The sequence below is a fragment of the Furipterus horrens genome, unplaced genomic scaffold (assembly GCF_987537825.1).
Source record: "Furipterus horrens unplaced genomic scaffold, mFurHor1.1.pri manual_scaffold_1, whole genome shotgun sequence".
Lineage (NCBI taxonomy): Eukaryota > Metazoa > Chordata > Mammalia > Chiroptera > Furipteridae > Furipterus > Furipterus horrens.
Window position 1 is genome coordinate 64,601,747 of NW_028327171.1, and position 26,828 is coordinate 64,628,574.

General features: G+C 34.0%; 1 protein-coding gene across 2 annotated transcripts in view; it reads left to right on the forward strand.

Moving 5' to 3' along the window:
- Positions 1-26,828, forward strand: part of SAMSN1 (SAM domain, SH3 domain and nuclear localization signals 1) — a 173,431-nt gene that overhangs the window by 135,377 nt on the left and 11,226 nt on the right. For both annotated transcript variants that reach the window (XM_090287340.1, XM_090287411.1), the window contains 6 exons: positions 7,405-7,476; positions 10,911-11,060; positions 15,029-15,158; positions 17,178-17,329; positions 20,165-20,371; positions 22,475-22,625. In XM_090287340.1, the coding sequence (XP_090143466.1) occupies positions 7,405-7,476; positions 10,911-11,060; positions 15,029-15,158; positions 17,178-17,329; positions 20,165-20,371; positions 22,475-22,625 (862 nt within the window). The remainder of the gene's footprint in view (positions 1-7,404; positions 7,477-10,910; positions 11,061-15,028; positions 15,159-17,177; positions 17,330-20,164; positions 20,372-22,474; positions 22,626-26,828) is intronic.

Genomic DNA, 26,828 nt, shown 5'->3' on the forward strand with positions numbered 1-26,828 from the left:
TTATGACCTCCTTAACTTTCAGCCTGAAAGCAGCTTCAGAATGCTTTTTCACACAGCTCTCAGTTAAGGTCTTACCAAATTATCCATGTGATGCAAGAATTGAAAACTTCTTGCCAACTTTGGTTTCGAGAGACAGACCATCCAGACAATGGATAATCCTTGTGAAATATCCTTGTACCAAATACACAACACAAAATGATTATGTTTATTAGAGACAACCTTTGTATCTCTTCCTTTAAGAGTTCAGAAGATAATTATGCTAGACACATTTTGTAAGGCAGGGCTCCTTTTAATAAATAGTTTGTGGTTCATCACCTTTTTTGTTACTTTACCATCATTTTAGCAATCACCATATTTGGATTTGGTGACTACTAAAGAGTTCCTTAGTCAATAACTTTACAACCTCTTAGAGTAAATAATTTTTGAAGATGGTGGAGCGAATTCAAATTGTATTGATTTCAACTAATTTTACTTCCATAATCTGTGATCATTTTAATGGACCTCTCTTTAGAAAGACTATAAATCACATAGGTATAGGCATATGAACACAAAATGCCTTTCATGTACTAAGTAGTCAATACAATTAGTATTGTAAATGGGAGAATATAAATCTCCAAGTTGACATCTCTTATACATAATTAACTTGATTTTTGTATATAAATATAATCTGCTTTTAGCTATTGCTTCTATTTTTGTATATCATTCATTTGACTATAGCTCTGTTTAACTCTTATCTATTAAAGTAATTTGGTTGATGACACCAATGAAATATAAATTCCTCCAGGATAAATTCTTGCCTGATCATGGTCACATTTTTAAAAGTTTATAATTTCCTTTATATTTAATAGAATTTTGTAAGAATCAGTGATATCAAGTGACTGAACTTTTACCACATTATGCTTTTTACATGAAAAAAAGATATTTAAAGCATATCTATACTACTTATTTTAAAAACTCCTTTTAACTAAAAGAGAATATCTTGATTTCTATTTAGTTTCTTTAAGTGCAGTATGACTTATTGTCTATGGATACAGATGTAAATCATGAGATACTTTAATAAATCATGCAGAGGTACAATTGAGAATTTTAAATATGTGAGTCTGTTTTACTCATATAACCTGTTTTTGTTACCTTAAATAGGCTGATATAAATAACCACTTTTATAGGTTATAGATCATTCTGCACTGATTTTTTTTTTAGTTCTAACTTCTCTCCTTTGGGTACTTTTTTGAGGCAGTTTTAATTTACAGAAAACATTTTGTGACACATCATCTTCTGAAAATAAAGCTTTAACATGGAAATTTTGACACAATTTCAAAATACTATGGTAGACTCAGAATCTGCACTTCCTTTAGATATTTTGCAGCTGATAGAAAAGATGCTGAACCAGACAGATCAAGTAAACTAATTTGTTCTAAGAATCCAGATGTACGATAAAAAATATGTAGAGCACTTATATATATTTGAGCATTGGGTTGCCATTACCCAAGTTTAAGCTGAAAGTCATGATTCACAGCTCTGGTTGTCTTTTACCCCTAGTTTCCCTGATGCCCTAATCAACCCTCTTCCATTGGCACCACATGATAGTGAAGTTCTTTAACACTGAGGCAATTCTAACTGATTCTTTTAAGTGAGTCAAATTTGTTTCACACTATTCAAAACATTTCAGCAGCTAAGTTTGTTAGAACAATTAAATCCTTGAATATCTTTGGATAAAGGCTGATAAGCTTATTGAAATTTAACATACAATTATTATAGAATATTCATATAAGCAGAATTTTTTATCTTGTAGAGCATATTACTAACCAATGCTTTAAGTACAATACTGAAATAATGTGTGAGAAAACACTGGCAGAGTGTATGTAGTTTTTAATTTGCCAGTATTTTCAAAACATGGGGATGTCTGACTCATGTATGCACATTTTTTTCCTTGAAATAGGCTGTGAAACTTTTCCATCAGTATCTTACCCAAATACTATGTCATGCTGGAGGTAAGCTTTTACCTGAAGCCCCTAAAGATGGTGGATGGTGGGTGATTAAGAAATAAAAATAAAGTTCAATTTTTTTTTTTTTTTGGTTTTTGTAAAAGGATGATTTACATTTCAAAAAAAGAAAAAGACTTTTTAATTCTCCTTCATGTTGATAAATTTAGGCTGCTCATTGTTCTAATAAGTCTATTCAGTTCCACTTTTTCCATCAAGCAAATTTCCATGTTTTCCATCCTGCTCAGATAACAAGTTTCTTTGCAAATAGAAGAAAGGATCAAAACTTTGTAATGGAATGTTCTAAGAGTCTGCCAGCTTTATCGTCGTCGGCAGCCGTCCGTCTCGAGAGACGATGGTGTAGCTTCTTAAGAGTCTATCTGCACCGCCGAGAATGGCTGTGCAGTCCGACTCGGGAGTGACACGGTATCTTTCTCCTCCCGGGTTGAATCGACATCTTGCGATGTCGCTGGAGTGTCCTCTCCAGTGAAGCTGAAGCTACAGAGCCTGGGCAGGGTGATATGGAGGGTCTGCTGTTGCCCATGCAGCAGACCCCCCCTCTCTTCGCAGCTGAAGGATCCAAGGGAAAGACGGAGTCAATACAGCTTGGCTTCAGGTGCGCCGCAGGAGTTGCCGGTGTTGACTACAACGTCAAACCGCCTTAGGGACTCGGCTCTGGATTTTCTGTCGGGGTTTACTCCCTTAGCCTTTCCCCTGAAGAGGTATGCCTCAAGGCAGCGGAGGTTTTTTGGAATCAGAGTTTTCCTTCTCTGATGTGCCCTGACTGGAAGATCGAACCAGCGACACTTAGCTCGCAGGCCGACGCTCAATCCACTGAGCCAAACCAGCCAGGGCGCCAGCTTTATATCATCTGTAATAATTAGTATTATTACAAAGCTAGAGAAAAAATGTGACTAACAGAAAATGAATCATCATAAGTTCTTTTAATCATACATTGCATTGAGTAGGGACATTTGTACACACACATACACACAGACATACACACACATGTTCAAACATCCTAAATGACTTTTTCAGCTCTATTTTTATGGAAACCAAGTAGACTAAATGGAAGAAGGTAATCTTCACCATGTAATCTCAGAAGGTCTTCAAAGGGCAATCCAATAACATACATTTATATCAGAAAGTTGGTTGTATTAAAACATATTTAGAGAGCAACACTATTTTCTCCCTAAATATCTCTGTACTTCTAAACAACTATGACCTAAGAAATACTAATGCAATTTTTACAAACTGGTTCCTTTGAAACTTGCTACCATTGACTCTTTTTGTGTTTTTTGTTTTTAGCACAAGGCACCTGAATTAACTGTTTTAAGACTGTTTTTTAGAACAGTTTTAGATTCACAGCAAATTTGATATGAAGGTACAGAGTTTTCCCATATATCCTATTCCCACACATTAACATTTTGTAAATTATTTTTAGCTGTTATGTAGGTACGTTTTTTTTCTGACTCAACATTTTATTATGGAGAATTTCAAGCACATGTAAATGTAGAGTCGTACAATTTACTCATATATCCATCACCCAGTTAATCATCAAATAATGGCCAGTCAGGTGTCTTCTTTATGCCCACACAATTCACATACTTGCCGCCCTCACTAGATTATGTTGAAATACAAATAAAAATGTGTAATATCATCAAAGAGCTACTTATTAAAAAACATTCCTCAGTTGTTTTCTGAATGTTTTAGCTATAGCAGTTTATTTGATCTATACTTAAACAAGATCCATAGATTGTATTTGGTTGGTACCACTCTTAAAGGTCTTAATCTATACTTTCCTTTTGTTCTTTTTATTTATTTCTATTGACCAGTTTAAAATCATGTTATTTGTCCTGTAGATTTGCTCATTATCTAGATTTTTATGATAGGCTGCAATCTCTTGGTGTCATTTAACATGCTCCTCTGTCTCTGTATTTAATCTAGTAGTGAAATACAGAACTTGGTGTGATTGATTTTTTAAGAGAATATTTCATTGGTGGTATTAGGTGTTTCTGTTATGAAGTAGATATTCTGATTCTCTCTTTTGTAATCAGAGTAGCCATTGATAATCATTTCCTAGATCCATCATTGAATTAGGGTATCACAAAATGGTAATTTTGTAATTTCATCATTTTTTTAGTATATTTTATTGATTATGTTGTTCCAGTAGTTTCAGTTTTTTTCCCCTTTGCTCCCCTCTACCAAGTACCTCCCTTCCCCCCAAAATCCCACCCCCCCTTAGCTCATGTCCGTGGGTCATGCATACAAGTTCTTTGGCTTCACCATTTCCTATATTATTCTTTTTAAAAAGTAATTAATTAATTTTTATAACAATTCCCCCCTCTCAGACTTAAGACCCTTTATAACCTTATAAAGGATAATGGTCGAAGGTCTTGTGCTCCTCTAGCTCCTTCTAACTGGGCATGGTTATCGTCCTACCTACCCTTGGGTCCAGAAATCTCTAATAAGAGTAGGGTTTTGGAGAGGAGGGTGGCCTTCCCACATGGGGAAGGATCGTGCAGACTCCAGATCAGTTGGCTGTACCTGGACCACAGCATGCTTGGTTTAACAGGCTAGCATCCTTGTTGTATTCTGGGGGCAACAGATTTGGCAACAGGGTTAAAAGGCATCATTTAATCCATAACCACTAGATGACAAAAGGCAGGGATTAATTTTTCAATGTCCCATATTAGGGGGGAAAAAAAGGCTTTTTGGAGGAAGATATGACAGGCACATCTCACGTGTCCAAAACCCTTTTGCCCATTATACTTAGTTTGGGCTAAGGGGAATATTTTAGGTTTCCCCCCCTCTCAGACCTCTGGGCCCTTTCTGTCCAAACCTTTAGGATAGAAACGAGAAACCAGTTTTAAAGTGAAGCCCACAGACCACCCCATGCTTCACCAACCCAGCCACTTAGTTCAGCCAAACCATTGATTCTCAGGAGGCAGCAATGCAGACAGGATTAAGTGAGGCCTACACACACTGACAATCACTTAGGTAATGAGATCATAGGCTTTCTTAATTAATTAGAATATGCACATATAGAGATTTTTTCTCATTATGTATGTAGTTATTCTGGAATATATGTTATACAAGAAAAACAGATCAAATGTCTAAGTCTTTCTCTTTACTTGTCAGTTCTATATATATATAATTAGTTCTGTCTTGATGGGAGCTTCTGTCATAAGATAATATTTGCTAAATCTAATCCATTAAAACTATGCCATGCAAAATTGTCAATATTCCAATAATGCATCGCCATTTATGGAATACTATGGTCAATGAAGCCAATTTGCTTCTACATGATTCACCGTTTCATTAGAAACTTAACTGGAATAAAAAATTATAAATTTGCTCATTGTCTATACCTCAGAATAGATATTAACCCTTTTTCATTATAACCCATAACCTATACACTAGAAAACCATCTGAGAAAGTCACTAACTTTTAGACTTAGAAAGTAATGAAATTTTTTAAATGTTATTTTTAAATACATAGATTTGCTTCTTAAGGGTGTCTTAACATGGATTGCTATTATATTCCTCTGGCATAAAACTGTTGAGTGACTCATAATGATATGACTGACAAATCCAAAGTGATAGTCCTGAAGCCTTCTTAAACCACTACTCCTAAACCTGCTTCTCTTTATTGATATAATGAGGGGGAATTAATTTTGAAAGGTGGTGACTATTGATTGGTTAATGGCAGAAGATAGTGTAGCGGAATGCTGAAGTGAGCCTATTTGGTACCCTCCTGGCAACATGACCCCATTATCCCATGGTGAAAATCATGCTGTAACCCTCATTAATATTTAATATGCAGGATGCAGGCTGGATGGAGGCTACACATTTATCGTAAGCATAGGCTCCAATAGTCCACATGAATGTTTCAAGTATATAAAAGAATAACAAATTTCTCTGTGTTCAGATACTTCCTAAGAAGTACAACAATACATTCAATTCCCTTTTGTGATCTCTGGGTAATGACGGCCAGTGGAAATGCCTGTTAGGCAAGTTAAAGTAATTAATGCTTTGGGAGGTCACTCTGGGTTAGTAGGGTCTGCATGGGAAGGCTTTGTATTTTCCAGTGTGGTTCTCGGTTTCAGCTTTTTTCTCCTCTTGCCACAAGCTCAAAGGCTTGTTCAGCAGGGCTGGTGAGCCAGCAAAAGGCATTAATTGTGCCTGACACAGCCATTGTCCGTACGGTGTATATTCTGTATCACACTGTCTATCAAGCTAACCCTTGTCACATGTCAGGATCTTTTTTATTTCATCTCATTTAAAAAGAAAATAATGAGTTTTAAAGATAGCAGTTGGGGAGAGATGAGTAGAAGAGTGCTTGTAAGGGTTAAGAGTCTTTGACATCCATTTGAACGAAAGTGGGTTGTGGCATCTGAAAGAACAATATAAAGTTTATAGATCACTGGCTATCATTATTAATGCTTCTGATCACCAGGTTATTTTTTTTAGTACCATCAACTTATTTTGAAAATATAAGCATGAAGTGAAAGGAAGTTCTTAAGACAGAACATACTCTTGGATTTTGGGGTATCTAAGAGACATAATAGCAACTATCCACCTTTCCCAAACAATGTATAAAATTAAATAAAGTGAAGAAATATCAATTTTTGACTAAGTGACTCTAAAGATTTTTGATAACGTGTTTAAGAGAATCATTTACTTTGTAACACATCAGAAATTGTTTATAATTGCCTGCCTAGAGTAAGCTGCATGAGAATATTGAGCTTTGCAAGAGGAAAAGTAACCAAGGGAACAAGTCTACTGTATTAACATAATTGAGTTTTTTCTCAAAACCAGTGAATGAAATTGATCTGAGGTCTCATTGTAATTTCACGATAAATGTGGAAAAATTCAGTTTCCCTTGAAACCTTAGTGGTGCATGTTTAAATGCTGTTTTCATTATATTAATAGGTCTATGCGTATGTCTTTTCTTTCTGACATCAAGTAGAGAATACCACAAATTAGCAAGAGTTAGCAGAAGTGTAGTTGTACTCATTTTTTTTTTTTTTACAATATAAACTTCATGAGGCATAATGTTGTATCTACTCAGGTGCTTTTTATGTTCATTTTGTTGTTTGTTTATTCGTTGGTTGATAGATTAGTAATACATGCCATTCATATGAGCAAACTTAACACTATACAATAAAAAAATGAATAGATTTTCTTCAAGGTTTTGAAAACTATGACATAAAACATATGAAGGTACTTTATCAGCTGTAAAATTACAATGTTAATAATAGTTATACCTTCAGTGCCTTTAGCTATTCTAGAGAGAACTTTTTTCAATACTGTATTTGCATGAGTGTTGCTTATTGAACCATAATCTATTTTGCACTATTATCCATAAAAATCACAAATCCTAAACTCCCTTTTCTTTTCTTTCCTTTTCTATTTTATAGCGCAGCAGCAGCTTTGGGAATTTTGATCGTTTTCGTAATAATTCCATATCAAAATCTGATGATTCAACTGAGGTTAGTGTTTATTGTGTTTTTATGAATAATGCAAACACATGAAAAATTATAAAGCCAATATCACTTTTGTAAAGTATAGTAAAAATATGTTTAAAATTTATAGCCTTGCATACATTTTTGTGATAAATGAACAAACAATTCTCTAGTACCTAGCACCATGCTGGGAGTAAAAAACTACCTAAAAAGTCTAAAAGATATTTGAAAAGGCAGAACATGAATTTAAGAAGAGAATTACATCTTCATGTAATGCAGACAATTCCAAATTTTCTGAGCATTTCCACCATAAAACAATACATATGTTAAATTTTATTTAAGGTGTACCTTCTTTAATTTAGGAGATGATTAAATAGCTTAACAGTAAATTTTATAAGGAAAGAATATGGCTTCTCAGTTGCATTGACACTCTACCACCTGCATTAAAATGTCTCAATGGTGACCATTCCATACACATTTGCCAACCATGAATACTTTAAATGTAGCTTAAGATAAGCTTTCTATATGTATGGCATGTGATACATTTGTTTTAGAGCAATAGAGTTTAGATTTAACTTCTTAATTATTCATTCTAATTAGTATATCTTTATTCTTTGTTTTTTATAAACAATTTTTAATTTATTGGATCTAATTTCTCAAAATGTTTTTCAGATTTTTTTATATGCATCTATAATATTTTAAAATATGTTCATATCAGTAATGAATGTTCTGGACAAAAAATTGAAAATAAAATGACATCTATTAACACTTTATAAATATCTTCATTAGTACTATATACAGGTATCCCCCATATAACACAGCACTTCTATAACACAGTTTTGCTCTAATACAGTTAGAGAATTGGGGAAAACTCCTGCATAACATGAAATTAGGAAAATGCCTGTACAATACTGAATGTGATAAAAGCTTTTAAGAGCAAAAGATAACTCATTTAAAAATTTTCATTCAAGAGTGTACCTTGTATCAGTTTACTCTTTTTTTTTCTTTTTTTTTTTCCAGTTTACTCTTAAAAGCATAAAGAAAGGTCTAGAGTTAGCCGAACAGTTAATATTTCTTAAATGAAGATCCTTGCACTAAAAGGAACACAAAGTTTAAGAGAGAACTTCAAAAGTGCTTAGCACCATATAACAAAATTTATAAAGATCTCTCAGCTCAAAGCAAGCAATCTAAAATAACAGATTTTTTTGCAAAATGTAGAGCATAGAAATCAAGATAATGCTGAAGAAAGTTCAGAGGATGAGGTTATCTTGTCAAAAAGAAAACATATTCAGTTAATGGAGCTAGTAGTGATGACAAAGGAAACATTACTTAATTCATATTAATATGTAATACTTTTGATGAAAATTGCTTTAATAAAGATATTTCTCTTAATTATAAAAATATAATAGGATGTTTTTTAATTTTTGGAACCTACCCCCTCCCCTTTTTGTACTAGTCCTTTGTTTTGTATAATATAGATTCACATAACACGGCATTTGTTAGAAACCTAACAACCGTGTTATACAGGGGTTACCTGTATGTATGTGTGTGTAACATATCCTCTTTTATACATGTAAATTATACTCATCCTCTTTTATCCATCTATATGTTTATATACATGTGTTTATGGATAAGCCCTGCATAATTTTATTTCAGTTAATATATTATATAAACCTTTAACTTTCCATAATCATGCATAGATATACTCTGTTGTTATTAAGTTTATAATTGTAGAGTTAACCTAAAAAGTTTCTCAGGCTCACTGAAGTTCATTGATTAGTAATAGTGACCTAGTATTTGTGAAAGTTTAATGAACCTGATAATGTAGGTTGCACATTTTTTAGTAATCTAGCATTCATTCATTCACTTAACAAATATTTATTTATTTAACAAATATTTATTCTACGACAGAATTTTCATTAGGCACTCAGAAATTACTGATAGTATAACAGATGAAAATCCTTACTTCATGAAGCCTGTAGTCTAGGGGGAAATAGATTAAAACAACAAATAAATAAATAAATAAATAAATACATAAATAAATAAAATTTTGATTCAGCCTATGAAAGAAAACAGCATCAATAAATGTTAAAGTTAAAAATATGTTGAGGTAGTTTCTTTAAAGCTTCTGAACAGAATGTTATTAAAACCTAAAAGTAAAAATATTAGGGATAGTTCTTAAAGTTTAGGCAATGGTAAATTAACACAAGTAATAATAAAATAATATACTTTATTATTTATGTTAATTTGTAATTTTAAATGAAGATAAGTTTAAATTAAAAAAGTAAAACAAAGGCTAGCTCTAAAAGTTTAAACTGTTCTCAAGTTATATTTCATTTGGGGCATTTTGAATTAAGCAAAGAATTTTTGTCTTTATAACCTTGAATATAGAAATTAATAAAGTGCAATGAGGGCTTAAATTGGTTGACTATTCATATTTATCATAGGCACTTTGGGGTAAGATGTGAAGCAAAACAATATTGATTAATAATGATGTTAACTATATGGTTAAACTTTCCTATTAAAATATTCAGGTTCACTAAATAGAAGTTTCCATGATTTTTATATTCAGGGAATGACTAGCTGGCCACCTGTTTGAAATGGTGGGTGACAAAAGATTAGATCACCTTCAAATGTCCTTTCTTACAAACCTGAGATATTAAGGATATGTAACCCAAATATGTCCTCCAAAAAGAAAAATCACTCCAAAGTTTTACATGAGAAGTTTTGCTTATTCAAAATATATTGTGTATCAGTCATGCTCCTGGAAGTATTCTAAACGCTCAGAATAAATAAGACAGATAAAGTCTCTAATCTCATAGAACATACATTATAGTGGGAGATTCAGGCAATAATCAAACGAACAAACAAATATATTATCAGGTACCGTTAAGTGTTTAGAAGAAGAATAAATCAGGGTATACATGCGGGCAGCATGGACAAGTGAGAGCTATTTTAAATAGGGTGATCAATCAGAAAATTGCTATCTTATTACTTGGTATTTGATTAAAAACCTGGATGAAAGAAGGAATACATTTGTGGACTCCAGGGAAGCCAATGGCCAAATCAAGTGTCAGCCTTTATGGGAACATGTAGAGAAGCAGCAAGAGGACTAGTATGGCAATACTTGATTGCAGCTGTTTCCAAACTTGAGCATGTTTCAAAATCACTTGAAGAGTTTGTTAAAACACAAATTATCCCAAGTGATACTGATGTTGCTCATCTTGGGACCACATTTTGAGAAACACTGCTATAGTGAGCAAGGGAAATTTGAGAAGTAGTAAAGATGAGGTGATGAATATTTTCTATTTCATATACTCTTTGTATAATATAATGTGCATTATATTATAAAACATAATGTGTTAATTATATTGTCTCACTATTTTGTATTATAGAGAAGTATTAAGATTAATGATTTTTATTGCTTTATTACCTTGTCTTTTGTAAACAATTCTAACTAGGTGTATGAGGGGGAACTCGTAAATGAAAGTGGAGAACAAAATAAAAATTCAAATCATGGAAGATGTTTAGGTAAAAAAATGAGAGCTATTTCCTGGACAATGAAGAAAAGAGTGGGTAAAAAGTACATCAAAGCCCTTTCTGAAGAAAAGGTAAGTGTAATCTGTTAATCATTTGTATTTCCCTATTATTTTCCTTAGAACATTTAACATGTTCTTCTAGACATGTAAATGCTTGTACTTTATGAAGGACTTCAACATCTATTTCTCCCTCAATAATTGTGCCCAGAAGTTGGTGGAAGAAAGCATTGTTACTCCCATTTAATTGTGGAAACTGAGGTTCAAAAAGATCATACGCATGTAGAATGTGAAGAACATATATCATTTATGTTGTAGAAAACATCAATACTTCATTCCTTTTTATTGCCAAATAATATTCCATTTCATAGAATAGTAACATTTTATTTATCTTTTCATTAGTTGATGGACATTTGTGTTGCTTCTACTTTTTGGCTGTTATAAATAATGCTGATATAAATATTTGTGTGCAAATTTTTGCATAGAAATATATTTTTAAATTTTCTTAGGTACATGGTAACTCTGATATTTTGAGAAACTGGCAAGCTGTTTCCCAAAGCAGTTGCATCATTTTACATTCCCACTAATGTATAAGGTTTCCAATTTCTTCACATGCTTGCCAACACTTGATATTGTCTGTTTTTTGATGCTGGCCATCCTAATGGGAGTGAAGTGGAATCACAATGTGGTTTTAATTTGCAATTCCCTGAAGTCTAATGATGTTATGAATCTCTTTATGTGCTTATTAGATATTTGTATATCTTCTTTGGAAAAAGGTTTATTGAAATCTTTTGCCTGTTTTTTAATTGGCTTATCTTTTTGTTGTTGACTTTTAAGTATTTTAAAAATATATTCTGTGTACAAGTCCTTTATCAAAAAATACAATTTACACTATGATAACTTTTCCCCCATTCTGTGGATTTTATTTCTGTTTTCTTGATGGTATTATTTGTAGCACAAATATATTTATAATTGTGATGTAGTGCAATGTATCTATTTTTTCTTTCATCACTTGTACTTTTAGTATTCTATCTCAGAAACCATTTGTTTAAGTTTTAAAAGAGTTACTTCTATCTTTTCTTCTAGGAATTTTATAGTTGTAATTCTTAAATTTTAGTGAATAATTCACTAAATTTTCTACATGGTGTGTGGTAGGAATCCAACTTCATTCTTTTGAATGTGGATATCCAGTTGTCTCACCACTATGTTAAAAAGATTATTCTTTCCCATTGTATTTATTGTCTCTGCACTCTTGTTGAAAATCAATTGATCAAAATATATGAGTTTACTTCCAGACTCTCAATTCTATTCCATTGATCTATATGTTTAATATCCATTCTCTTTTGAACACACTTCAGTAGGACTTTTGTCCCTAGTACTCCATTGAAATAGTTGTCACAATCAGTATCGATCTCTGTGTTGCCAAATCCAGTAGCCACTTTTCTTTCTTCTTTCATTACTTTTCAGCTGTAATTCATATAAGTAATGATTCTGTTACATATGAGACAGTTTCCTTTCTTGACTTCTTTAGGCTTTCTAGTGGCTTCCCTCATTTTTCAGTTTCCCTCCTTAGCTCTGCTTTCTATCTTGTCCATCTAAATATTGAGCCTTCCTGAGGCTTGTTCCCGGATGCTCTGTTCAATCTACACTCTTCTCCTACTGTCTCTCATCTGGTCTCATGAGTTGTTTTTGTTTTTGTTTTTAACAGTGATATCTCTAGCTATGACTTCTTATCTGTTATACTTACACAACCAATTGCTTATTTAATGTCATCACTTGAAAGTATAATAGATATCTAAAACCTAGTATATACAAAACTGAATTATTGATTCTTTATACTATACAAATTATTTCTTGTCCAGTCTTCCCAGACCAACACACAACATTGTCATAAAATCTAGATGCCAAGAAGGACATACAGATGAATGGAAGGAAGGAAGAAAAGAAGGAAGGAAGGAAGAGAGAGAGAAAGCCTAAGAATTATCCAAAATTCTTTCTTTCACTTTTAACATCAACTCATCAGCATATCTCCTTGGTTCTAATTTCAAAGTATATCTGAAGCTCCTAACTTCTTCATGTAAACTATTTGTGCTTTAAACTAAGTAATCGACCTTTCTTTGGGTAGATTAGTATAATAATCACCTTATTGGTTTCCTTTCTTCATTCTTTCTGCTTTCATCTCTCACATGAAAATCAGAAAATTCTATGAAAAAGTAAAATTCAGAACACATAACTCCCCTGGATAAAATTTTATAATACCTTCACAATGCATTCCCATACTATTGTGTGTTCATTCCAGTCCTCTGGGAAGCAGACCCAAAGATGGACATAGATATGTTAGAGATTGGGGAGAACAATGCCTGTGAAGGATAAAGAAGAGAAAGAAGAAATGAGGAGGGAGAGCCTCACGCCAGTAAAAGCAGAGGGAGAAAGAAGGGGAATCATTTAGAGTTATTTAGAGTCTCAGACTTCAACACTGTTCTTAGAAAGCTTTGGCCAGGTTGATGGGGAGTCCTTGAACTACAGTTTTCCATTACAAGAGCCCCACATCCCATGAGAATGGACTCAACTAGTTGTTAATTAGTACCCTACTGTTTCAGTCATTGGCAGGGAGCATAGCTCCCATACAAACCTATTGGTGGATACAGAGAGGCAGTAGGTAGGGCTGTCAGGAAAGAAGCATCCTTCAGCAAGAAGTCTGAGTGGCACGTTTCTGTGGCCACCACACGTGAGCTATAAAGCTCTTGGTGATCTGGTTCTGGTCTACTTCTCTTAGCTCATCCTAGCACCCTCCTTTGTTGTTGCTTCCCCCTGCATAACCCAAATTAATTCTGAGTTTATTTTGATCTTGCTGTTCCTTTTCTTGGAAAACTGTCTCCAAATCTTCACATATGTTTTATCTTCTCATCATTCAGGTCAAGACTTCAGAGCATATATTACCTTATGGAGGAGGTTTCTGGAGGCTATTCCATCCAAATTAGCCAAACTTTTCTCCAACCCTAATCCTATTAGCTAATTCCCTCTCATCACCATTGTATTTTCTTCATGGCACTTATTATTCCATGACACTGTCTTGTTTATTTTGTTTTCACATACCTCCCCAAACAACATACATGTGCACATGCACACACACAGAATAACAACACTAAAATGCACCTCATTAGAGCAAGGACCCTGTTATTTTGTCCCCCATAGTATCTCTAGTTCCCCAAAACAGCACCAGGTACTTAGAAAGTGTTTTATAAAATTGTGGTGAATGACTGAACAAATGAACAAAGGAATGGATAAATACAGACAATCAAACTGACTATAAATCAAATGTATATTTGGAAATTTTATTAATGTTTAGAAATGCTCAAAAATGAGGAATATTAAGTTACATTTTAATGAATATTAAGAAATTCATAGGTTTTGTCCAAACTATCTAAATATGGAAAACATTTGAGATGTTTTCAAGCAGATGTAATTTGTTTTGAAATTGTCTGTCTTCCCAATTTTATGCAAGACTTGCTTTTCACTTGACTAGGTGGCAAGCATGGTATGAGATTTGTGAAGCTTTTTAGATAAGCTTTGCTTTAGAATTGCAAAGTATGCATGTTTTATTCATATCTAGTGATCTGGTAGAGTGCAAATAACTGACATGAAACAACTATGCAGAGTTTAAACTTGTAATATCAGCTCTCAAAGGATTATTAATGGTGGTAACTAGGTGATAAAGAGAATGTGGAGAAATAAAAGTTCTTTAACAGAAAGAGCATAGATGTCAATAAATCTAACATTTCTGGTTAAATAGTCTTGATATGATATTCATCCTAATTTAAAAAATGAACCATTATAATTTTAGTTGAATTCCATAATGTGGAATGCTCTATCTAAAGAGTTTTTCTGAGCATACAAAAAAATGTTTTGCTAGAAGTTGAACTTAAGATTAATGATTCCTAAGTATTTTATTGCTCAATTATATCTTGCTTGTTAAATCAATGCACACAGTGAACATCTCCATGGAAATCAGTTTTCTGATCTTAACCTCTGTTTTTCTGAAGGATGAAGAAGATGGAAAGGATGCCCTCCCATGTCGGAACAGTGACCCCATGATTGGGACACACACAGAAAAGCTCTCTCTCAAAGCCAGTGATTCCATGGATAGTCTCTTCAGTAGACGGAGCTCATCAAGTAAGGTTACAGAAGAAGGAACAAGATCCTAGATGGAGGGTCTGAGTTAACTACAGACAATAGATTTGCTTTTTTGGGACTGGTTTGTCAAATTAACAACAAGGTTCCAGCTACTTGAAAAAAAAAATAGTGAAAATGTGTGATGTGGTGAATCTAATGAGTTGCTGTTGTTTAAAATCATACTTAATATATTAGATAGAATTATGTATTATTTTGGAATTTTTAACACAGTGGTCAGCAGGGCTCTTGGGGATTTGCCTCAAAAGATTATGCTTGATGATTAAATCTGCATTCCTAAAATAAAAATGTACTAGCATTATCTTGAGTTAAAAATTTTTTAAATGACTTAGAATATTCAAATAAATAAAATCCTGATCTCTGTCCCTTCCCCCTCTCACTTCTTTCTTTCTTTCTTTCTTTCTTTCTTTCTTTCTTTCTTTCTTTCTTTCTTTCTTTCTTTCTTTCTTTCTTTCTTTCTTTCTTTCCTTCTTCCTCTTTCTCCATCTTTATTTCCCCCTCCTCCCTTCTCCTGCCCTCTCTCACATTTTCCTTTCTTTTCTTTAAAAAATTACAAAAAACATGGGGCATTTACATCAATTCTGACATTTACTTTTTAGGTTTCCACCAGCATTTATGAGTAGAATAAAAAAATATGTAAATATTAAAAAGTAGGGATATCTCCAATTAGGTAACAAAAATAAATCAGCACATGTTCAACAAGGATTTTCTTAAAACATTGATATTTTTCTAAGAAGAAAATCACTCAGGACTCAGCCACATATTCAGCTACAATATCTAGGTGAAACTGCTGCTGCTGTAGGGTGCCTTATAGCTTTTTATACGTACGCTCTTACATATCCCCCTAATCTTTTAAAGGCTTTTAAATGGTTTTTTGCAAAACTGATTTTTCATTTCCTTTTAAATCAACTGCTTCTGTTATTTGAAGTTGTATAGCAAAGAGCAGATGTTTCAAATATCCTGAATTTTATTTCTATTTTCTATTGGCTGTAGAACAGCTATTTTGTAAAAAAACAAAAATAAAAACAATAGAACTCCTACTGCAGAAACATTGAAGACTGTTTTTTGCATGTGTAAAATTCAGATATCATCAGTATTCATTTCTGCTGGAAGTTTTAAAATTCTAAACTGTGATGCTGAGTGTGAAAAGAATTTTATTAATGAAAATGTACCATGAAAAGCCAGGGCCTAGGGTGGTCATGAAAGGAAGGGTATGAAGAGATGGTGGCCCACTTAGCTGTTACATACAACTTACCTTCTGTAATTAGAACTCACCTATAATTTACACCTGTTCACATATAATACAGAGCATCCCTAAGGATCTCTACCTTGTTTCCATAATTATTGTAATGTATGGTAGAGAAACCAAGGTTGTTCCATCATCGAACTGAGCACTGAAAGGCCCCAATGAAGGAGAAAGTGAAGTGACAATTGGGAGTGATGGGGAAACTGAGAGTTATGTTCACTGGGGACCATTCATGTCCCCAGACAGGTAGCTAAATGGAATTACTTTCTTATTTTTTCCTCTGTGATTCAAAGCCAAAAAAGGAAGGGGGCCAAAGAACAAAGATTTGGAGAAGCTTAAAAAGTCCAATTTAGAACATTTGAGATGAGTTTTGAAAACATCTGTACAAACGTATCTGGCTTGTACAAGGAGTTAAGTCTATACTGTCTGCTCCTTTAACAAGTATTCAATACCCAAAACACTGTACTACTGGGTCAGATCATAAATCACAGAGACCAAAGTCAGAGGGTATTTGGGTTAGTGGTTGCAGAAAGAGTGGTCAGGTTGGCTGGAGAAAGGTCAAAAGTGTCTCAGAAGACAGAGGTCACTGATGTAGAGTGACTGGCAGGCAGAAAGAGGGTGGGTCACTTAGAACCTTCTCAGGAGGATGGCATCCAATGTTTCAGCACTGTCCCTACTTAGTTGTGTCCAGCTGATAGTTCACAATGTTATGAACTTTCAGTGAGAACTGTTAACTTCTGCTTTGCCTTCTTCAGGTGGAATAACAAGCTGTTCAGATGGTACAAGTAATCGGGACAGCTTTCGACTTGATGATGATTGCCCCTACTCTGGACCATTCTGTGGCCGTGCCAGAGTGCATACTGATTTCACACCAAGCCCTTATGACACCGACTCCCTCAAAATCAAGGTGTGTGCACATCATATCTGCATCCTGTGCAGTCTGTCTAATGCTGGTTGTGTGATGTTTCAGAAGTGCAAGCAGTGAGAACTGGGGGGAGTAGATGCAAGTGTATTCCTCCCAAGAGTAGGACTAGGGGCTGGTTTACTGTGGCAGAATTTAAATAAGACATGCTTGGTGGGGGAGGGATGTCAGCTTGTGAGGTTATTAGCGTAAATTGCTGTTATGTTACATAGATACTGCAGAATTAAAGCCTATCAAGAAAGAAGGAATCATCTACATTTTTCTGAAAGCAAGTGCACAGCTCTGCCTGATAATTCCTGAAGTGAAAATAATACAGCCAAGGAGAGAAAGAAAAGGTAGAGATATCAGGCAAGAGTCCAGTGGAAAAAAGGCCTTAGGAACCAGACTTGGCCCAAGCAATGTCAGTAATTAAACTGGTTACCTTGAATAACCAAACATCTTTCTATCAATGATATTCCCTCCTGCATTTACCCTTCTTACTCTTATCTTCTGAATTCATTTTCTATTACTGTGTAACAAATTACCGCAAACTCTGGGACTTCAAACAACACAAATGTCTTCTTAGTTAGCTCACAGTTCTATAGATCATAATTTGGGTATGGCCTGTCTGTGTAAGGTCTGTCCAGGGTTGAAATCAAGGTGTCATCCAGAACTGTGATCTTACCTAAGTCTCGGGGTCATCTTCCAAGCTCTCTGGCAGTGGTAGGAGTAAAGCTCAGGCTTTCTTGCTGAGTTTCAACTGGGGGTCATTCTCTGCCTCTGGAGGCTGCCAGCCACGACCCTCTCTCTATAACATGGCAGTTTGCTTCTTTGAGGCCTGCAAGAGAAAAGCTCACTCATGCTTCAAATCTCTTTATTTTTAACAGCTTCTACCTGATTAAGTCAGAAACACCCAGATAATTCAAAATTAACTAGTCTGGGACATTAATTGCATCTGCATAGTCCCATCTGTCATATAACACAACATAATCATGGGTGAGAAATCCATCATTTTCATTGTTCTGCTTAGACTCAAGGGGAGGAACTGGTTACAATAGCATAAACAGAAGAAGATTTAGTGTTAAAATATTTTATAGATGTTAACTTATTTCTTGTAGTAACACAAGGTGCTATACAGCTAAAAGAACAGAATTTATGAATTTTTTATACCACCAATGCCAAGCCAGTGTTAAGCAATAATTATAATAAAGTATGGAGTATTGATACTATTATTTAACATTCAAGGCCCTCAACTCTAATCTCTTCACCCATTCTATGGTATCAAATCAGAGTAAACTCAGTTGGAGATTGAGGAGAACATTATTCCTCACAATTAGCCCCATAGTCATTTCTTAGTCTTTCTCTTGGAGAAAGGATGCTAGCAGTCTCTAGTAAACAGTGTGGCAGGAGGGCAGTAGTAGGCACTAAGGTGAACACATTTTGATTCAGGATAACTTTTCACCTTCCCTAAAGTATCATGCCAGTTCACTACCTCTGGTGCTGCTGCCTAAAGTAATGTTTGTGGAGCTCTTGTAAGACACAATAAGAATCCCACTGTTACCGCTAAAAAATGAATACTGATGTTTCCATAAAGGGTCTTATCCAAAAGGAAATTGAGTCTTTGCTTGGTGATCTTTCCTAGAATATGCACTTTTTATAAGTGTAAAGGATAATAGGAAGGATGCAGCAGAGGGCTGCTATGCTAGAAACTTCCTTTAGAGCTTCTCAGGGTTTTCTGGTTCTGCTTAGCTGATCCCATTGAGCCTAGGATTTGATACACTGTAGTTAAAAGCAGAAAAGAACTAGACGAACAGCTCATAGAATCTGAGAGGCAGGCAATTAAACTGGAAAAACCAGAGCAACAGAAAAAAAAATTTTTAGTAGCTGGCTTAATTCTTTTTTTGTTTGAGGTTAGGCCCTTAATATGGTAAAACTATCAGAAACTATAATGTCTTCTCTGGGGTAGAAAGTTATAAGTCTCAAGGGAGTAACTGTGTCTCTTAAATGTAGACACTGTATTTGTATAGATATCAATTTTCTTTACAAATAATTACCTCTACTCTTGCCTACAACTGGCAGTCTGTAGCCAAGCAGAGTCTCAAATGTAAATAAAGAAAAAGACCAACTTGTTTATCTATCCCAATGTGTTTCATTCATACTTCAATCCAAATTTTGTTGTGTTATCTTCTCTAGAATAATTAAGTAATATAATTTATCCTTAGTACATACACATACTTTTATTATGCATTGGGTATGTACAAAGTTCTGAACAGTTTCATTGTGTTAAATGAATGCAATAATCCAGGTATGTTTATTTTATACTGCAGATGAATTTTTCAGATGAATTAGAAATACAAACAGAGTCACACACTTCTCTTTCTCCCTTTTCCCCAATATGAGAACCCCTTGAAGAATGATGGCTTGAGTTTTGCTACGTATATATTCCTTTGACAGAATGAATCATTTTTGAGTTCAGACCACTTAGGCTTGAGTTGTGGTTCTGCCATTAACTTCCTATAAGCTTGTGGGAAGTTATTTAGTATTTGAGTTTCTTTTTCTGTAATAATTAAGAGTAATAATGACACCTTGTATAGGTACCTATGAATTGTGTTGGGAATATAAAATTAATTTATGTAAAATTACATTGTGTTCTACAAACAAAGTTGACAAATTGATATGATACTCAAAACAAAAAAATCATCCAATGCATGTAGTAGTTTTTCTTCAAGTATGTTGCTTTCTTCATTATCATTAGTAAATAGTTTCCTTAAAATTTTAAAAGAAACTTCCTCTTAGATTTATTTCTGTTATCTGAAATCTGACATATTTCTTTGTCCTTAGAAAGGAGACATCATAGACATTATCTGCAAAACACCAATGGGGATGTGGACAGGAGTGTTAAACAACAAGGTGGGAAATTTCAAGTTTATTTATGTGGATGTCATCTCAGAAGAGGAAGAGGCCCCCAAGAAAATAAAGGCATACCGAAGAACCGGAAGAGAAAAATGCAAGACTCTGCAGGAATTCTTAGAGGGCATTCACCTTCAGGTTAGCAAATCTGTGGTCTATTTGATTTTCCTTGCATATGACAGAATAATTGAGGAAAATAGATCTGTGTTTGTACAAAATTAGTTTTTAAAAATGCATGACTTACAACAAAGGAAAACCTGGTTTCCAAGAACAGTTCTTATTTCTCCTTTATTACCTTTATTATGCAAGAATGAGTCTTGATATAACATCCTTTGGACTAAATTCGAATGGTACTTAGCAATGACAGTAGAGATTAATGTTGAGAAAGTGCAGTGAAAAATTTAAAAAACTACCTAGGAAAATAAAAGGCCCAGAGAATACATGTAAATGAGAATGATAAAGAGAATATGAAGAATGAAGATAAAAATCAGAAAATTGAAAGAAAAAAATGAAAATAAAATTGTATTTTCTATAGTGCAGAAATCAAAAGCAAGTCAAGTGAAAATAACTAAATATAATTGTTTAAATGTAATTTGTTAGGAAACAGTGACTATTAAGCCTGCACAATAATTGTGTTAAGAAAACTGTATTGTCTACATTTATAATCCAATTATTTTCTCATTATATTAGTAAAATATCTACCTTGTTAAATGGTGTGTATATTCAATACACCTTGCTTCACTCAATTTACTTTTTGCAATCCATTTTAAAAATTAACACAGTAATACTTTGATAGTTTTCAAAATTTATTAAAGCAATAGTCAATTAAAATTTTCTTAACTGTTTGTCCTGAATTATCTAGTTATAATCTTGTCTGAAGACACACTATCTAGGACTTTCTACATTATTGCTGGTGCCCCCAAATTGGGCGCTCCTTGGAAGAAGTACAAGTTTGAATCCTGCCTTCGTTACTTGTTTGTTCCATGACCTATGAGAGAATCAAGGTCTAAGGAAGTGAAATAACAGTCAAGAACCCACAGATACATGATTATGTTGGAATGGGAATTTTGGTTTTCTCTGGTCTAATTCCTTCTAGGGTATTTAAAAGAGGATTGCTACTTTCTTTTCTTTTTCTTTTTTGGTACATAAAAGACTAGTAATACATTCTTCCTGATTACATAAAACTTTTATACTTCTTACTCAATTTTAATAAGGATATTGAAATAATGATTAAGTAAAATGGGAGGAATTTTTGAGAAAGTTGAAAATCATTCAACTTCTCTTTGAATTTTTATGCTGTTAGAACAGAGGATACATAAATAATATACAGACTTTGAAATCAGAAGTCCATGCAATTTATATTTTTAAAGATTTTATTTATTTATTTTAGAAAAAAGATGAGGGGGAAGAAAGGGAGAGAAACATTCATGTGAGAGAGAAACATCAATCTATTGCCTCTCATATATGCCCCAAACAGGGACCAAACCCATAATCTAGACATGTATCCTGACTAGGAATCAAACCAGCAACCTTTCACTTTGAGGAATGACACCCAACCAACTGAGTCACACTGATCAGGGCAGAAGCCTACGAATTGTAAACTAATATATCTTGATGCAAATGATGGACAAGATATATGTGCTGCAAACACAGCACTTTGTAAAGTTTAATAAAAACTTCTAGTGAAATAGTAAAGTCTTGGAATTTTTTGGTATATAACCAAAATCTCAAGTCCACTTTTTATATAAATTGTATCTGTTTCAAATTCATTTTTTAACCTACCCAAAGAAATTAATGATAGCTCTTTTTTGCAATCAAGAAAACAAGACACATAGATTCAAAAGTATCACTTTAATATACTCTACTAGAGGCATTTTTGTTGATAGACTTAAGGACATGCTAGCTTTGTCAATTTAGCAGTTTGAGAAGTGAAAAATTGCCAAATAGGATGAATGACCCAGCTATTTAATTGATCCATTATTTAGCATTGTATAGCTTAAGGTAAATATTCTTCTTTATATTTGTCCTTTCAGAAGGTCATAATTATGCAGTACACTCTTATAAATGCCCTAGAGTTAATATGTGGAAAACTAGTACAAGTAAAATAAAGTTAAGCAAAAGTTTTATTGGCATCTTTGGTTTTCATATTTATTTCTACGCTTTCTTTAAATCTGCAGAGAACTAAAAATGAAGTATTTGAATCTGACTAGCTCATATTATACATATTTTTCTTCCACACAGGAATACACATCAACACTTTTGCTCAATGGTTATGAGACCCTAGAAGATTTAAGGGATATAAAAGAGAGTCATCTCATTGAATTAAACATTAAAAACCCAGAAGACAGGATGAGGTTACTATCAGCTGCTGAAAATCTCCTTGATGAAGAAAGTAAGTTTGTTCACATACTCTTCTCCTTAGCTGATAATCACAATTTAATGTAAAAAGTAAAATCTTTGAAAAGAAAGTCCCAATTTAGTTTACTGAGAGTGATGTAATGCATTATTTCCCATAAAATAAGTATGATATTTTATTATGTATTTAGAAACAATAACTCTGGTCAAATATATAATTAGAAAGAGGACCCATTTCTCCTTACTGGACTCAGAAAATGAAAGGAGTTTTCTGGGTCCCTCATTTAGATTCTGCAGAGCTATTAATTTACACGCAAGTACATGTCTGCATTTCCAAAGACTGAGGGAGATAGAGACAAATAGTTAGTGACAGCGTGAGCCATTAGTGGGAAATGTCATAAGCAACTTTTGTAGAACAGCACAGAGCTTGGATCTACACTAATGAGTCTTCGTGCTGCACTAGAAAATTCACTTCATTACCATATAGTCATATCTTGTATGTGTTTACAGTATTCTTTCAAATGTTATAATAATAGCTTGCAAAAATATTCAGCACTCAATTTCATTATCTGAGATGGCTCTGTGATTTGTAAGTATAAACTGAAAATGGAAGAATACATGCACATTTACTTGTGGCAGAATACTGACTACACCAACTGGGTTTGTAAAGATAGAATAAGTTTTGCTTTCACAATTGTCCAGTCCGAACACTATTCTTATTAATCTGGTCAGGCTCCCAGAACCCTGAGTTCAGGGCATGCCAAAGTTTGCAAGGAGCATTTTGTTAGAAAAACAAAGGAGAAGTGTAATTTTGAATATGGAAAAAGAAAAAAGAAACATAAATTGTGTAATCCAATCTTCTCTGTCAAAAGTAATAATAAAAATAGCCCTGACTGGTGTGGCTCATTTTGTTGGTCATCGTTCTGCAAAGCAAAAGGTCGCTGGTTTGATTCCCAGTCAGGGTACATGCTGGGTTGTGGGTTTTGTCCCCAGTCAGGGCACATATGAGGGGCAACTGATCAATGTTTCTTTCCCTCTGTCTCTCTCCTTAAAAATAAATTTAAAAATCTTATAAACAAACTAATAATAAAAATAATCATCAACTACCCTTTTGGAACATGTTCTCTGAGTAAAACTTGGGTTCTTCACATTCATTACCTTCTTTAATGATCTCCATAACTCAGTGGGTTAAGTAGTACTATCCCCATTTTTATAATGAGAAGTTGAGAATATAAGTAACCTGTCCAAGCTCAGGTACCTAGCGAACTGAAGAGCTAGAACCAGTGTTTGTGCTGCTATGTCATTCTTTCTAACGCTACAAATAACGGCACAAATGGAGACTAGGGAGGAAAGTTGCATTTAGGAGCCATGCCTCCTGACTGTCCCTTAGTGGCCTCCCCTATAGCCTTTCTCTTATGCCCCACAAAATGGGCATATCTGTACAACACATGTTTATATAGATAGTCACATTTTGTCTAGTAGGAATTAATTCTTTTTTTTAGAAACTACTTTTTTTTTTTAACTTGTTTTGGGTTTACATAGATCTTCATCCTTTTCAAAAAGCTTTCTTGTGTATGATTAATTTGACATAAGCAGAATTGATTTCATCCTTCAGCCTAGGTTTTTATGTGCATTCTTTGAAGAGTGGAGGCTAAGAGATGCAAAAGGGAGGGGGTGGAGTCAAGAGGCAGACAAAGATCAAACTAAGATAGTCAGTGTACTCAGCAGTAAAAGCTCAAACAAAACTGATCAGCTTAAATTGATGTAGCAACATCTTTTAAGTAAATGAGGTAGTTTTCTTTTTTCACATTTTGTCATGTCAAAATATGTCTCCTCACTAAGCAATGTTAGGCTAAGAAATAAATTCTGTAGATTTTTTGTAATGGATGATGTTCAGCATCATTGTCAATGCTCTCCCAAATAATATGACATTGAGGTGGAGGGAGGGAGAAGACTGAGCATTTTTTGAACACTTGTACATAATTGTCTTTATTTTACAATACCACCCATGTAGGTATTCCATCCATTTTGCAAATTATATTTCAGAAATGAGTTTCAAAGAGGCCAAACAGCTAGATAAGTAGCAGAGCTGGAGCTTTAATTAAAGACAGTCTGCTATAAGAACCCAACTTCTTTCTTCCACACATACAAACTGCTAAATATGAAAAGAATAATAAATATTTGAACGTTTAAAATTTCAACTATTTTTTCCAATTTTCTCAGCAGCTTCTGTTTAGTTTTCCATCTCAAAAAGTGGAAATTAGTATTTACGTGAGAACGGGGGAAACCTTGAAACAGCCCGACTCCCTTAAACAGGATTTGTGACTAGAAGGGGCGTAGAGCCTGGGCTAGCAGGGCTTTTCATGATCAGATAGTTTTCAGCAAAGACCCACAGAGGGAAGCTCAGTTCATGCCAAAGGCTTGGGCCACTTAAGGGGTCTCCTAATTTTTTCATTTCAACTCCCTCATCACCCTATATTAACAAAAAAAATGATGATTTATAATGATATCATGTTAGATCTAGGTATAGTTTTTTAAAACCATTTGACCCAAATTTTTCCTTTACAGGAAACAGAAACTAAAACTGGAGTAGGTGTCTTTCTCAAGGTCACATATCTTAGAACCCAGTCTCCTAAATCTAGAAAGTGGAAACACACACTATTGTAGCCTGATCTCTGGAAAAAAAAAAACAAAAAACATAATATCTTCAAAGCATGATGTGAAATTCAATATTTGCTATAAAAAGTGCAAATTCCCTCAACTATTTCCTTTATAAAACTAGAGAACGGTACTTGAAGGTCACTAGAAGATGAACATTTAATAATGGCCAGTAATGTACAAACATACTCTCACTGAGCCAGATTCTGGGAGATGAAAAACGGGAAAAATGCAGATTCAACTAGTGTTTGTTGTCAAGACACAACACAGGGATTTTTCTTATTTTAATCTTATGGCCTAAAGTACTATTAGAATATACATGTCAAAAAGATGCATATTGCATATTAGGCTATTCTGACTGAAAGCTATTTATCTTCTATGAAACTGCTTTGCTCAAGAAATAAAGAAGAATGACTTCTATTTGTCGATAAGATGTTGAGTTCTGATGATTCGGCACCATGCAGCTATATGCTTATTTTTATCTGTTCTCTACTCTGTGAATCATATCTTCTACAACCATGTTAAAGATTAAATGCACAGCCTTCATGTAGCTTGAATGATAAAGACTTTGAATATATGGTTATATAAAACTAAGAAAAATACGTGCCACAATCATAGGTTAAAAATAGCGTGTGTGTGTGTGTGTGTGTGCGTGCGTGTGAAGAATGGGGTATGCAAATAGTCCAGAATCTTATATATGCATTTTATTCTGATCATTAAATAATACCAGTTTGGGAACATCAATAAATTCCTAGTTTAGAGCTTCATTGCTTCTTAGGTTGGGAACTGGAATGTTTTGCTTTGATAATCATTCAATATAAAAACTGAGTAGAGTAGGCACCTGTTTTGAGAACAAGAATTAAAATTTTGAAATAATATAGTAAGACCATAGCCCCATGTGGGCCCTTTTATACATCAGGAGGAACCAAGAGGATGGGGGTTGGAACAGAAACAAAAACAGAAATCTAAGACCTAAAGCAAGCAATTTTCTTTTTCTCTTAGGCCAAAGAAAATAGCATTGTACTCACTTTAACACTGAAAATGTAAACCACATTAAAGTTTTTATAGGTTACTGCTTGACAGGAGGTAAAGTTGCTTCTCCACCAAGCTGACAGAAGGGTTGGCAAGTGGTGTTGAGCTGATCACAGGATTATCTTTAGAGGAGAATGACTTTGGGGTTCTGCAATCCCGGCAAGACCAGTGCAGGGATAGTTTGAATTTTCTCCTGTGCCGCATTAGAATTGAGCAGAATTAGGTCACTGGCTCCCAGTTGGGAATCCAGATGAGCTTAGAAGGAGGAAATATATTGGGGTGAGACTCAGCTCTTGAAGGAGCAAAAGAGCAGAATCTGTTTATTTTGTGCACATTAAAATTTCTCTATCATCTGAATTTTAAAATGGTCTGTTTATTTAAAATAAACATTCCCATCAAGCAAAAAAAGAGAGTATATATGTATGTGTATGTGTTTGTGTGTGCATCGTTACATAAACACAACCTTCAAGATCCCTTTGCCTTGCTCAGAAATGTCTTCTTAGAATAAGTTAACTGCTATTAATAGTTAATATTTTCTTTTTATTCTGAA